This window comes from Ceratotherium simum, chromosome 30 (assembly GCF_057802395.1).
Source record: "Ceratotherium simum simum isolate JZ-2026a chromosome 30, ASM5780239v1, whole genome shotgun sequence".
Taxonomy (NCBI): domain Eukaryota; kingdom Metazoa; phylum Chordata; class Mammalia; order Perissodactyla; family Rhinocerotidae; genus Ceratotherium; species Ceratotherium simum.
In genome coordinates this window covers 18,507,622-18,522,319 of record NC_141929.1, presented here as the reverse complement: position 1 = coordinate 18,522,319, position 14,698 = coordinate 18,507,622, and the positions used below count along the sequence as shown (strand labels likewise).

The 14,698-nt window shown below is 44.7% G+C and overlaps 1 protein-coding gene across 1 annotated transcript in view; it reads left to right on the top strand.

Annotated features, from left to right (window-relative positions):
- TANGO6 (transport and golgi organization 6 homolog) overlaps nucleotides 1-7,851 on the top strand; it is a 179,799-nt gene extending 171,948 nt beyond the window's left edge. Inside the window, exon 18 of the mRNA XM_004431770.3 lies at nucleotides 7,101-7,851. Coding sequence (XP_004431827.1) covers nucleotides 7,101-7,277 — 177 coding nt within the window. The 3' untranslated portion in view covers nucleotides 7,278-7,851. The remainder of the gene's footprint in view (nucleotides 1-7,100) is intronic.
- Nucleotides 7,852-14,698: the final 6,847 nt, after the last annotated feature.

The following is a 14,698-nucleotide window of genomic DNA, read 5'->3' as shown; positions in this document are numbered from 1 at the left end:
TTATTTTAAAACACTTTAAAATATAAAGTGTTTTCCTTTCTTCCACAATCTCTCTCCCTCGACTAGTCATGGTGTTTGTTATTTGCTATTAATGTTGTTCTAAGTAGAGAAAATTTTAAATGTTAAATTATAAGAATGAATTTTACTGTTCATCTGTATACTGTGCAATGCCAATTTTAAATGCAAATGTAAGAGCATTTAACTCATCTGTGGGATCACCGAAATTACACAATTTGTATTCTGTAGCTTGTACATGCATATGTATTTCCTTCTTAGCAGAACAGTGGAAACTCTGCACAAAACTAATTCAACTGTTTTTATTTCACTTTTTGATACGTGCACATTTTTCCAACATTCTTTACCTTCAGTTTACTGATGAAGAAGAAAGGACTGAAAGGAACAAGAACTATGAGTTGTCCTGTTTCCGTGTTTGTCATCATTTTCAGCATAAATGCTTGGCTGAAACAGGGTAGCATACGAAGGATATGATAGGGTTCCTTATTCATCCATGTTTCTGGGAAAGCCATTGCCTTCTTTCTGTGTTTGAAGCAAGTTCTGGTTCGAATGGAAAGTGTGGCCTCTCCGGGCTGTCAGTGCCTCCATTTGCTCAATCCTAAATGTAACAAACATGCTCCCCTTCTACTGGCTTCGAGTCTTGCTGAACTCCCACACATTGGGAGTCCATCAGAATTCTGTGCTCAGAGGGCGTGGTGAACGCTGTATGCGAATGCACTGGCGAAGAATGGCGGACACGCATATTGGGCGTTATCGCCTCTGCTCACACTCATGCTCCTTTCTCCCATTGGACTTCACTTACAAAACACAAGTTCAAAGATAAAATTATTAAGAATTTTAAGACAGCAACACCAGATCATTAAACCAAGCGTGGGGCCCTCTTGATTGTGGGACCCTGTGTGACTAGACAGGTCACACACCCATGAAGCCAGCCCTAGTTGTGTGGCATTATTTCAATAGGTGTTCTTGGAATTTTTAGTTTCTACCAAGTGAGAGACTGGCCAAGAGCAGTATGCATGCATGCCTTCTTTCATTCATAAGTGTTTTTTAGGCATCTGCCATGTGCCAGCCACTATATGAGGCATTGGGACTATACCAGGGTGAACAAGGCAAGACATGCCCTCAGTGTCAATAGCATGTGTGATCTAGTGAGGAGAACATTTTTTTAATTACACAATAAATGTTTAATTGTGATAGGGGCTACAAACAGAGCTACAGGCAGGGTAGGAAGGCTTGCCTAGGTGGGGGTTAGGGAAGGCATCCCTGAGGAAGTGGCATTTTAGGCTGAGAGTGAAGAGGAGTCGTAGGGTGAAGAGGAAATGAAATAGTCTTCTGGGCTGAGGGAACAGCATATACAAATGCCTTGAACCGGGAAGGAGCTTTGCTCAGACAAGGAAAGAAAGAAGGCCCACACAGTTGGAGAACAGGGGATGAGAGGGAGACCAGCAAGTGGCCTGAGGGGCTTGTTTTGTGTACCCCTTTTCCTCTACCTTCCTCCTTCCACTCCCCAATATCTATGCTGATCAAGAATATCAAAAGATGGAAAGGGCTCTTTCTCTATTCTTGAGCAAGTCCAAGATATGTGGTGCTACATACTTAGTATATTTGTGTGGAATGCGGGGGGGGCCTTGGGCCCAGACCATGTACTTGTTATCCACTGAATTAACCATTTCCCATCATTTCTGTTCACCATTTCCAGTTCACTTCATGTTCCTATAATATGACCTCTCCTCCTGATCGCTCCTCACACTCCGTGCTCTTGTAGGACCCTCACCATGTTCTGTTCTGTATTGTCTTTATGTGTATGTCTTATCTGTAAGCCTTTTAAGGGCAGGTTCTACATCTGTTTTACCTGTTAATGGCCTTTAATTAAGTTAAATAAAAAGCTTATTTATATTTTAATATGTAATATATTCATAAAATACAATATTAAAAAGGTACAAAAGAGTACATAATTCCCCCCTTTCCTGCCCCAGTTTCCCTCTCTGGAGGCAATCAGTTTTTTAAAAGTATTTTTGCAGAGATACTCCATGTTTATAGTATATAGGCTATTTTATATATTTATTACATGCTTTTTATAAAAAGCCATAAAAATGAAAGAATGGATAAATGTCTACATTCTCCTATTTCTTTTTTTCTGATCTTTCCCCTTTTTTGAAATTAGACATTGGCACAGCCTTCAATATACAGCCAACTCTTGAAGTTCAAAGTAGTGAGACTAATTTTTGAAGCCCATTTGAACCAGTTATTGTCAGAGATGTTTGCATATAGTGAAATAAACCCAACTTGATACATAAGTAGCATTATTAATTAATATAAAGAACACAGCATAGCATAGTGGCTAAGATTGTAGGCCCTATTTCTTCTAAGGCTTATTTCTTAAAATACAAAACCCAGAAACCATAAAGGAAAAAATTGAGAAATTCATCAAAAATGTAAATTTCTTCACTGGAAAAAAAATTTTCACAAAGAAAAAGTACCAACTGGAAAAAAAAACATTTGCAACTCATATGATAGATAATGGACCTCTTTTTTTCCACATACAAAGAGTCCTCACAAATCAATAAAGAAAAGTTTAATTACATGTACCAGAAAAAAATACAAATAGTTTATGTATTTATTAGATAGATGCAAATTTAAAACAGCAAAATACTATTTTTCACTTACTGGATTAGCAAAGATAAAGAGTTTCCAATATATAGCACTGATGAGAATATGGAGAAATCAGAATTTTCATAGTGGTAGGTAAAAATGTAAATGATTGCAACCTCTCTGGCCTTATCTATCAAAATTTTAAGTGTGCATTTTTACTCTTTGACCTAGAAATTCCATTTCTAGATATTTGTCCTACAGGTATATTTGTACATGTCTGCAAAAACTTAGGTATCAGAATGTTTATTGCAGCAATATTTGCAATAGCAAAAGATAAAAAAAAACAACTTAAATGACTTTCACTGGAAGAGTGGGTAAATAAATTGTGTGAGGGCCGGCCCAGTGGCTTAGCGGTTAAGTGCGCGTGCTCCACTACTGGCGGCCTGGGTTCGGATCCTGGGCACGCACTGACGCATCGCTTCTCTGGCTATGCTGAGGCCGTGTCCCACATACAGCAACTAGAAGGATGTGCAGCTATGACATACAACTATCTACTGGGGCTTTGGGGGGAAAATAAATAAATAAATCTTAAAAAAAAAAAAAAAACTACAATGAGATATCACCTCTCGCCCGTCAGAATGGCTATAATTAACAAGACAGGAAACAAGTGTTGGAGAGGATGTGGAGAGAAGGGAACTCTCATACACTGCTGGTGGGAGTGCAAACTGGTGCAGCCACTATGGAAAACAGTATGGAGATTCCTCAAAAATTCAAGGATAGAACTACCTTATGATCCAGCTATTCCACTGCTGGGTATTTATCCAAAGAACTTGAAAACACCAATGCATAAAGATACATGCACCCCTGTGTTCATTGCAGCGTTATTCACAATAGCCAAGACTTGGAAGCAACCTAAGTGCCCATCAACGGACGAATGGATAAAGAAGATGTGGTATATATACACAATGGAATACCACTCAGCCCTAAGAAACGATGAAATCCAGCCATTTGTGACAACATGGATAGACATTGAGGGTATTATGCAAAGTGAAATAAGTCAGAGGGAGAAGGTCAAATACCATATGATTTCCTTCATTAAGTAGTAGATAATAACAACAATAAACAAACACATAGAGACAGAGATTGGATTGGTGGTCACCAGAGGGGAAGGGGGGAGGGAGGAGGGCGAAAGGGATAATTTGGCACATGTGTGTGGTGATGGGTTGTAATTAGTATTGGGGTGGTGAACATGATGTAATCTATGCAGAAATAGAAGTATAATGATGTACACCTGAAATTTATACAATGTTATAAACCAATGTTACTGCAATAAACAAAAAATTTTTAAAAAAAAGAATTTAATTCTCTGCTTTAAAAAGGGGAGGGAAAAAGGTATAAACAGTCATGCATCACCTAACAACGGGGATATGTTCTGAGAAATGCATCGTTAGGTGATTTCATCATTGTGCAAACATCATAGAGTGTACTTACACAAACCTAGATGGTATAGCCTACTGCACATCTAGGTTACATGGTACTAATCTCTGGGACCACTGTGGTACATGCGGTCCATTGTTGACTGAAATATTATGTGATGCATGACTGTACATATATCTGCTTGTAAACACCTAGAATATTTCTCACAATTAAGAATGATGTCCCCTTGGGCCGGCCCTGTGGCTTGGTGGTTAAGTGCGCGCGCTGCGATGCTGGCGGCCCGGGTTCGGATCCCGGGTGTGCATCAAGGCACCACTTCTCTGTCCAGCCTGAGGCCGAGTCCCACATACAGCAACTAGAAGGATGTGCAGCTGTGACAGACAACTATGTACTGGGGCTTTGGGGGCAAAAAATAAAAAAAAAAAAAAAAAAAAAGAATGATGTCCTCGGCGCCGGCCCCATGGCTTAGCGGTTAAGCGCACGTGCTCCGCCACTGGCGGCCCGGGTTCGGATCCCGGCTGTGCACCGCTTGTCCAGCCCTGCTGAGGCAGCATCCCACATACAGCAACTAGAAGGATGTGCAGCTATGAAATGCAACTATCTACTGGGGCTTTGGGGAGAAAAAGGGAAAAAAAGGAGGAGGATTGGCAATAGATGTTAGCTCAGGGCCGGTCTTCCTCAGCAAAAAGAGAAGGATTGGCATGGATGTTAACTCAGGGCTGATCTTCCTCACAAAAATTAAATAAATAAAAGAATGGGAAACTCTGAAAAGGGAAACTAGGAGTCTGGAGTAGAAGAGAGACTTTTTTTGTTTTTTATAAAGGGAGATTTTATTTTATTTGTTTATTTATTTTGTGAGGAAGATCAGCCCTGAGCTAACATCCATGCTAATCCTCCTCTTTTTGCTGAGGAAGACCGGCTCTGAGCTAACATCTATTGCCAATCCTCCTCCTTTTTTTTTCCCCAAAGCCCCGGTAGATAGTTGTATGTCATAGTTGCACGTCCTTCTAGTTGCTATATGTGGGACACGGCCTCAGCATGGCTGGAGAAGCGGTGCGCAGCCGGTATCTGAACCCGGGCTGCCAGTGGCGGAGCACGCGCACTTAACCGCTAAGCCATGGGGCTGGCCCTTATTTTTTTGTGAGGAAGATCAGCCCTGAGCTAACATCTATTGCTAATCCTCCTTTTTTTTTTTTTCCCTCTTTTTCTCCCCAAAGCCACAGTAGATAGTTGTATGTCATAGTTGCACATCCTTCTAGTTGCTGTATGTGGGACGCTGCCTCAGCGTGGCCGGACAAGCGGTGTGTCAGTGCACGCCTGAGATCCGAACCCGGGCTGCCAGCAGCAGAGCGCGCGCACTTAACCGCCAAGCCACGGGGCCGGCCCCGAGACTTATTTTTCAATATGTACTTTTTTGTACTGTACTACTTTTTCAATAAAAATAAATAAATTAGAACACAGACAATGGATGTTTAAAATCTGCCTCCACCATTTTTTTAGCTGAGTAACCTTGGGGGGTTACTTAACCCTCTAATCCTCTGTTTCCTCATCTGTAAAATGGGGCTAAAAACCTTCCTTTATATGACTGGCATAAAAATTAGATAATATATGGAAAATACCTAGTACAGTACCTGACCCAAAAAGTAGTAGCTTTTGAGGCAAAGAGCCCTGGACTAGAAGTAACTTCGCAAGTAGCCAGAGACAAGTCATGTAACCTCCTGTGACCTAGTGTCTTCTGTCCCTAGCTTGACTAGATGATCCCTGAGGGCCCTTACTCTGAGTTGCCCTGTTCTTTTGAAATCTTTTTCTTGCTACAAGTTCTAGCTCCTAAGCCAGGATGATTTTGAAGGAAATTAGGAGCTCCTGGGAGTAGGTGCTTTGGCATCGCCCCCAATTCCATATCAGACCGTAAGATCAGAGCATTGGATGGGCCGGCCCCGTGGCTTAGTGGTTAAGTGCGCGCACTCCGCTACTGGTGGCCCGGGTTCAGATCCCGGGCGCGCACCGACGCACCGCTTCTCTGGCCATGCTGAGGCCGCGTCCCACATACAGCAACTAGAAGGATGTGCAACTATGCCATACAACTATCTACTGGGGCTTTGGGGAAAAAAAAAAGGAGGAGGATTGGCAATAGCTGTTAGCTCAGAGCTGGTCTTCCTCAGCAAAAAAGAGGAGGATTAGCATGGATGTTAGCTCAGGGCTGATCTTCCTCACAAAAAAAAAAAAAAATGAGCATTGGACATGACAAACAAGTGTGGCTATGTCTACAGATCCTCTCTTATTTCCCATTGCAGAGTTGCAATTGAAAAAAATATATAGTGACTTGGAGAAGGGCATGGAAATGGACCTGTGGTGGAAAATTTTTAAAGCAGTGGCAAGGAGGGCCAGCCCCGTGGCTTAGCGGTTAAGTGCGCGGGCTCCGCTGCTGGCAGCCCGGGTTCGGATCCCGGGCGCACAATGACGCACTGCTTCTCCGGCCATGCTGAGGCCGCATCCCACATACAGCAACTAGAAGGATGTGCAGCTATGACATACAACTATGTACTGGGGCTTTGGGGGAAAAAATAAATAAATAAATAAAATTATAAAGCAGTGGCAAGGAAAGGCGTGATTGCTGAAGAAATATTCTCCTGGATTCCATACAGTAGATGCCTGCTCTGTGGGTGTCAGCAAAGGGCTTTGTGGGAGCTAGAGAGGAAGATGCTGGTAAATCATGCTCTAGGAGCAACAGTATCTGGGCAGTATTGCCTGTCGGTGGTCCTGAGGTCTGTGCCATCCTTTAGGACTACTATACTTGGGCCTGGGGCTAAAGGGGAGCAGCAGCTCCAAAGGCCAGTGAAGTGAGGGCTCAAGGGTGTGTGAGAAACCCAAAGGGAAACCTACGTCATTACAGCTGCCCCTCTCTCCATCTCCAGCCTGAGAAGGCTATGCATTATCTTCCTAAGGCAGCCTGTGGGTCCCCTACTGACCTCCTCAGACAGGAGAGGGCAGTTAGGTCACTCTGAGAAATGGTGGCACAGTAGGCAGATGGTCCTGACTCTGTCTCTCTGGTACAGGTGCTGAGGGACGTCCTCAAGGATCTCTACCACCTGCTGAAGCATGTGGTGCGTTTGGAGCCCGATGACGTGGCCAAACTCCATGCCCAGCTGGCCCTGGAAGAGCTGGATGAGATAATGAGAAACTTCCTGTTCCCACCACAGAAGCTGGAGAAAAAGATTATTGCCCTGCCATAGACCTGAGTCAAAGGACATCAAGGAGGCAGAGGGGGACCAAGCAGCCAGAGCAGTGCCCAAGCCTTCCGGCAGGTGGCCCCACTGCCTCTTTGGTGCGGGCAGTATGGCTGACCCTGGAAGTGGCTTTACGTCTCTGGTCATTTGTGTCTTCAGGCTGACCGTCCTAAAGCATCTATTTAGCCATCCTGCATCCAGCCTGAAGTGTGTGCCGTTAAAAGAAAAAAGATTATAAATCTCATTAATCTGCACATTTTTCACTGTGCCGTAGCATTTAGAGAAGGATGTCTACCTGATGGAAGTATATTTTTTAACACGACTGATGGAATTTGATTAATTGACCACTTGCTTCTTGAGTAGAAGAGGTTGGCCACCCATATGTTACATATCTTGATATTCTTTCATGGTGAGATTGTTCTTCCCTGTGATAAAGCGGAGCAGCCAGAGCTAGTCATCCTTGGCTGCTCAAGAGGCATTTCAGAGAATGGAGATGCAGTTGGAGGTAGGGAGGGGAAGGAAATTATCAAAACATGCAAAACGGAATAAAATTATCTTGGCTGGAAAGAATAAGAAGTCTGAATCTTGTCCTCTGCTATTGAGATGGAAAGCTACGGTGTTGAGGAGGATTTGATCTCCAGAAAAGAGAATCAAGCTGGTTGAATCTTCCAGAGAAGGGTAAGCTCTCTGTTTGTCGTCTGGGGCCATTTTCCTTCACTCCCTCTGCTACTGTTTGCATTAGAGGTGCCCTGATTTTAGGAGAAAAGAGGCACAAACATCTCAGGTGAGAGTTTATATCCTACATTCGGTCCTCTGGGTCCTTTAGAAAGATGAATGCTTAGACAGTGGGTTAGTACCGAATAAATGCGTGCTGCACAGTGCATCACACATTGGTGACCCGATGCCAGGTTTATTGAAATCATTTCAGATGTGGCACTGTGGACTCCTTTATTTATTTATATATTTTGATCACTGCATTTTGATTGAACCTAAAAGACAAGACAAAAAGGAGAAACTGGCTGACTGCTTTAGGCAAGCCCTTCCTATTGTCAACACCTTGACAAGGCTAACCAGGGCTCCTTGGTCAAGTCCTCAGCTTTGCTGGGCTGGGTACAGAATTTGTTACAGGATTTTATCCCCACTCTCTGGTGTGACCAGGCCCAGGGGAGCCAAAACACAATTTCCCAAAACTCTCAGGTGACTGAAGGAGCTATAGCCAAGCATGCCTGTGTGCCATTTAACAGCAGGATATTTCTCTCTGACCAGATTAGAGACCCGGTTCTTAGCTTAGAACCTTTGTGGTGGGCACTCCTTTACAAAGGCCAACTTACAGGCAGTATGGATCACAAGTTAGCTTAGCAAAGAATTAGAACAAAGGAAGTCAGATGTTTTTAAAGAATATTTCCATTCACCTAGGGCAGGTGGATTAATTTCCATTTTCCAAATCAAGGATGTTTAGAAAATCAGGATTGGGGCTTTCAAATCAGAGAAGAATCTCCTTTGGATGACCTGGATATACAAAAATTCTTATTTCCTGGCCTTCTTTTAACTAGACGCCACACAATCCACTTCACCTAATCAGATTGAATATATTAGATGATTTATTTAACTTACAACTCTATTTGCATTTAATGCATTCCAGTTCTGAGGACATATCACAATTGATCACCTTGATTAGACTGAGAAACTCTCTCTAATCTAAAAACCTAGTCTCCTAGGGAGTGCCTCATGAAGCATCCTAGTCCCTGTGTCTCCATTTATAAATTGCCTATCTTAATTTAAATTACAGTCATTCCTTGATATCCACAGGGGATTGGTTCCAGGACCCCTGTGGATACCAAAAAAGTCAGCCCTCTGTATCAGAACCCGCAGATATGGAGGGCCAACTGTATTTCCCCAAGTGGCTTAAAGCATCTGTTCTTTATGGATTTTGATGGATTCAATTTCAAAGAGTGACTTTTTCTGACCTTGTTAGCAAATTCAAGGGGAAGATACTGTAAGCCTCCTAAACATGACCAAAATATTAAAAGTTTCCAAATTATTAAGTAATTCTTCCAAACTTTTATGTGTATATATATCTTATACATATATCTTATATACCACAGCTCCCTGGCCCACAGAGGATGGTATTACGACAAGAGACTTGCAGGGCCCCCAAAGCTGTGGCTGCAGCCAAACCCCAGGCTTTCTGCCCAAGCGTCGACTGCTTGTTCAGGTTAGACTTCCTGGACATTCTGGAGTTTCCCTCTCGGCTGTGTTGTTCTTCCTCCTTGGCACAAACTTGTCCCTCTACAAGTCCTCTGTTATTTAATCAGAAATCTCTAAACTTTCACTTTGCTCCTTATCATCTCTCCACACACATGCTTTTCCGTATTTCCTGATATTCTTCTCCTCTCTTCACCGCTCTTTTCCATTCGTCTACTTTCCTGTGGCTCTGCCCACCCATCCACGTGTAAGGGCCGAGGCGCCAGGGACTGGAGGGTAAGAAAGCAAATCACAGACAACAGTTTATTGAGCACCAACTATATGCCCAGTGCTGCACGAGGCACTGAGAACACAGCAGTGAACCAAACAGACCAAGGCCTTACTCTCAGGGAAAGTTTACATTGTAGTGGAAGGAGACAGACATAAATAATAAAATAGAATGTCAAATGGTGATAAATGCTATAGAGAAAAATAAAGTCAGGAAGGGGGATGAGGAGCGAATGGGTGGGAGCTGTAGGTTTAGATAAGTTGTCAGGGAAGGCCTCACTAAGAAGCTGATATTTGAGTAAAGATCAGAAGGAGGTGAAGGAGTGACCATGAAGATATTCAGAGGAAGAACATTCCAGGCAGAGGGAATGGCAGGTGCAAAGGCCCAGAGGTAAGAGTGTGTCTGGCAGGTTTGAGGAAGAGCTGGAAGGCCAGACTGGCTGGAGCAGGGTGAGCGAGAGGGAAGTGGAGGGGCTGAGGGGAGAGAGGTGATGTCCTGGATCCCATCGAGCCTTGTGGACCACTCTGAGCAATGGGGGCAGCCACAGACCTATTTCTACCTGAAGCCCTTCAGCTTGTTTTTGAAACGTGCTTTGAGGCCAACATGATAAATGCTGTAAAATGGGAAATACATACAACCAAAATGAGTGCATTCCCAGCTACATTTTTTTTTCTCAATCAAAATGAAGCAGTCAGTCCCATCCCTTTTCACCACGCCCCCTTCTCTGGCGGCAGCAGCTTCTCCTCATTGGCCCAAGAAGAAAGAGGAAAGCGAATGTGTTGATCTGCCCTCAGTCCACCCCACAGCTCTGTCCCTTTGTCTGTGAGAGAGGGAGTGAATGGAGCATTGCCTGCCACCTGCCTGTGACTCTGCCAGCCGTTTGCTGCAGTGGAGGGATGGCGAGGACATCTGAAAGTTGATCAGTTGGTAGGAATCAGTTGGAGGATGATACATCTGACCTGTACAAAACCAGACTGGTTTCTGCAGTCCTGCACAGAATTCCAAAATCTCGGCTGGAATTTCAATGGCAAGGGAGAGAGTCAGAAATGGGAGCTGAGTTCCAGAGTGGGCTGTGAGAGGTAGCCACTATTCCCTGACCATGGAAGGTCTTCTGCCCCCTGGACAGCAGCAGGTATGACCTCTGAGGGCCTGGCTGTGTCCTCCAGTGAGTTCTGCAGCCACAGACATTCTGCAGTCACATGTAGCAGCCTCACTGCAGAGCGCGGCTCTGACTGCCATACACCACTCTGCTGGGAACCGAGTTGCTGCTGCCTGGGGGCTGGGAATTTGTCTTCTTAGAATACCGACTGCTGCAGCTTCCCTGCTGGTGGGCTCAGGGCTGTGCCCGGCACACCCCATGTAGGCTGGCAAGTGAAGAGGGAACGCAAACCCTCCCCATCAGTCCTGGAAGGGGCTGCACCACTGTCATTTGATGAGTCACCCCCTGTTGTCCCTCCCCACAGTTCTTCATGCTGACTCAGTAGGTCCATGCTACCAGGAAGGCTCCGGCATTGCCCCTCCCCTAGATGACCCTCTGCAGTCCCTGTGGGACATAGAATAGCAAGATCAGTTGCTCTGTTTCCTTTAGTTGGGAAAGTCATTTTTCATCCGTAAACTTGTCTGATTCTCACAACAACATCATGGAACAGAGAGGCAAGCTATTGTGTGTATCCCTCTTGGGTGGGATTTGGCCCCAAGTCTCCTGGGTCCCAGCCAGACTATTTTGAACATTTGTTGACTGCTATGGAGCCTCTACCCCCCAAAATGAGTACAGAAGCCAAAGCGTTAAAATCAGAGCACAGTTTGGAAAGCAAACTCAGGGGCTCATATATACACATGCGCCCCAGCATGTGCGTCCCACGAAGAGGTGGTTTGATCTCCACTGATACATGCTGAGGGCTGCCTACCAGAACCCCTGTGCTGGCTCTCTGCCCTCTCTGAGAGTGCTGAGGAGTGGCAGAGTCCTCAGTGTGGGTGCCCTGGCTGCTTCTGTGTGTGTGTTTTCTGATTACATGTTATATGAATTATAAGAAATTTAATGTATTTGTTGTAATAGAGAAAGACAAATTCCCACAATCTCACCTCCACTCCTACCCCAAAATTACCACTGACAAACGGTATATCCCTCTAAATATTTCTTTTTCTTTCACCCTTTTCCCAAATGAATACTAACATACATTACTGCTTTCAAAAACAAAAATGGGATTATTACCATAAATAGTGTCCCATGTATTTTTTTCTTCATCCTATACCTTGGAGACACTCTCCTGTCAGTACGTACAGATCCCCTCCTTTGCGACAGTGGCTTGTCTTCCGCTGTAGCGATGAGCTACAGCTGGTTTAAGCATTTGTCTCTTGAGGGTCAGAGGAATTGTTTCTACTTTCCAATGACTCTTCAGTGAATCTCAAACATAACCCTTTGCATACTGAAGTGTTTCTATAGGATAAGTCCTAAGAGGTTGGAATGCTGGATTAGAAAGCCATAAACATTTTAGATGTTAGTACCAAAATGTCCACCAGAAAGTTTGTGCTGATCTACATTCCCCATCCTCAGCAGACATTGCCTTAATACCCGTGAAATACAGGTTCAGTTTCCACAGCAAAGTGTTGACACCGTTCTCTAAGTAATTAAAGACTAGGACATCTTCAGGGGCTGGAGTTTTCTGTGAACCCAAACCACCAATAGGGGCACAAGAATGCATTTTGCAGGGATGCTCACCAGCAGTCATACTCCAGCTACAAGTACTGGTTAGTGGCTTACAAGTGCTCATCCTGGAGAGAAATCGTGAGCTTTACCAGACTCTCAGCTCTGAGACTCTGTCCTTAGCCTTGGGGTATGCCTTTGCATGGGGTGTGGAGTGTCCCCAGGATAGTGACAACAGTTTCCAAACCCGACTCAAGACATAGGGTCTGATGGCGCCTCAAAGTATGGGCTTCATCCTGTAAAACTTAGGATGAATGATGACTGTAGCTCTAAATCGTTGTACATAATAATCAGTTAACACCATAAAGAGCTTATTCTCTTCTGTGCACTGGACTTATATTAATCCATCAAATCCTCACACTGGGCCTGTGAGGAAGGTATTATTATTACCCCTGTTTTACAGATGGGAAAACCGAGGCACACACGAGGCTAATTATTTGCCCCAGATTACACAGCTAGTGAGAAGTAGCCAAACCAGTATTCGGACCCAGGCAGCCTGGCTCCCAAGGCTGGGCCTTTAACCACTGTGCTTTGCTGCTACCCAACAGATGCTATAGTTCCAAATGGTAAACAGCTGTTCTCAGTATAAGTGAGGATAAGAAAGTGGTTCCCTTCTTGCTTAAACGGACCACCTAAGTCAAGTTCAACTTCAACCCTGATTCCTCCAGATAGTGTCCTCCTACATCAAAACCCAACCTCAACCACCACCACTGGTTCTACGTCTTCTGTTTGACCTTGTCCAGCAGCTGGAGAGATTTGCTAAAGCTCCCCAGCCCACCTGCTCCGTACTTTGACGGTTTACTTTGACGGCTTTTGTAAATTGCTTATGGAAAAGCTTGTTCTTTCTGGCAGTGGCTAAGGTAGCAGACACGTAAGACTGCCTCCCTGGGAGCAGAGGCGGCAGAGGGCCGTGTTGTGTGTGTGTGGGTACAACACAGAAACTGTAGCCAGTCTTCCCATGAACTCCAGTCAGAGCCCAGAAATGCCCCTTTGAAGGTTTGTTGTTGTTTTTGGTTTGTTTCACCCTTTCATCTCCTGGAAGCAGAGTTTCAGTTCTCAGATTTCATTTGCAGAATGGTAACAATGGATCATTTTAAACTGATTTTCTTGCATATATACATTAATAACTCTATTCCATGCCATTCCTTGAGAGGAAAAAAATGAGACTGAAATTAATGGCCATCTTTTGCAGAAGGGAAAAATAAGGTCCAGAGAGGTAAGTTCTTGCAAATGAGAAGAGAAAGAGAAAAGGGGGAGACGTGAGTGCACTACAGCAGAGAAACCTCTCCCTTTATTCACTAGTAGTTCCCAGTATTAACCAGTAAGGCAGCACCTAACTCCCTCATGGAGATGCAGCACGGCTGAGGGTGAGGGTTGTTCAGAGCCAGAGAGGGCAACCTGCAGAGCGGTGCGGAGCTGCAGGAGCACCCTCTCTGCTGGGGAACTAGGAAAAGCTACTGGGCCTTTAAGTGGTTTATTAAATGATGCAAGATTTAATCTTCACTGCCTGCCTGAAGAGCTGAAGCCCGCTCAGAACAGAGCCTGGGTGGGGCTTTTCTGATGTGCTGCCCTAGTCATCACACACACAGGCAGCCTGGCGCAGGGGAGAACAAAGCCGCCTGCTCGGCACCTCCAGAGTCTCTAGAACTTGAACAAGCCCTCCCCATCTGCCTCCAACATACACATACCCCTTTATTAGACCACACCCCACTTTCAAAACTATGGTGACCATATTAATCCGAGGGAAGCGGCTTCCTGAAATTAGGCTGTCTTGACTAAAAGAATGGTAGTGCTGATGCTTCAAAGAGCTGAGGGTGGGATGATTCCCCTCCTCCCCCAAGACACTGAGTATCAGTGTTGTTCAGAGACTGCAAAGGCTCCAACATCAGCCATGTGGGTATTTCTCTGTGACTAAGGCCAGGACCATGTGAGAGAGAGAGTCATGGGGTCTCCATGCCCCTAAAGAGAGCAGCTCAGACCCGCTACCCTAACCCATCCTTTGGGTAGGAAAAGCCCCCAAAGTGCAGAGGTTCTGTTGTTTAGAAAACAAAAGCTAATCCAAGTTTTTGGCAGCTCTGTCCTCTCACTGACAAGGGCTGGCTGGTTTTCCCCTATTTCTCCTGAAAAAAGCAGACAGCACCTTTGCCAATGAAAAGATTATATCGATCCAATTCCAGGTGCGATACAGAGATGTGGGGACCAACCCTGCCCATCTGGTCCTGTCTTCTGTGTTTCTCCCTGGCTGTCCCT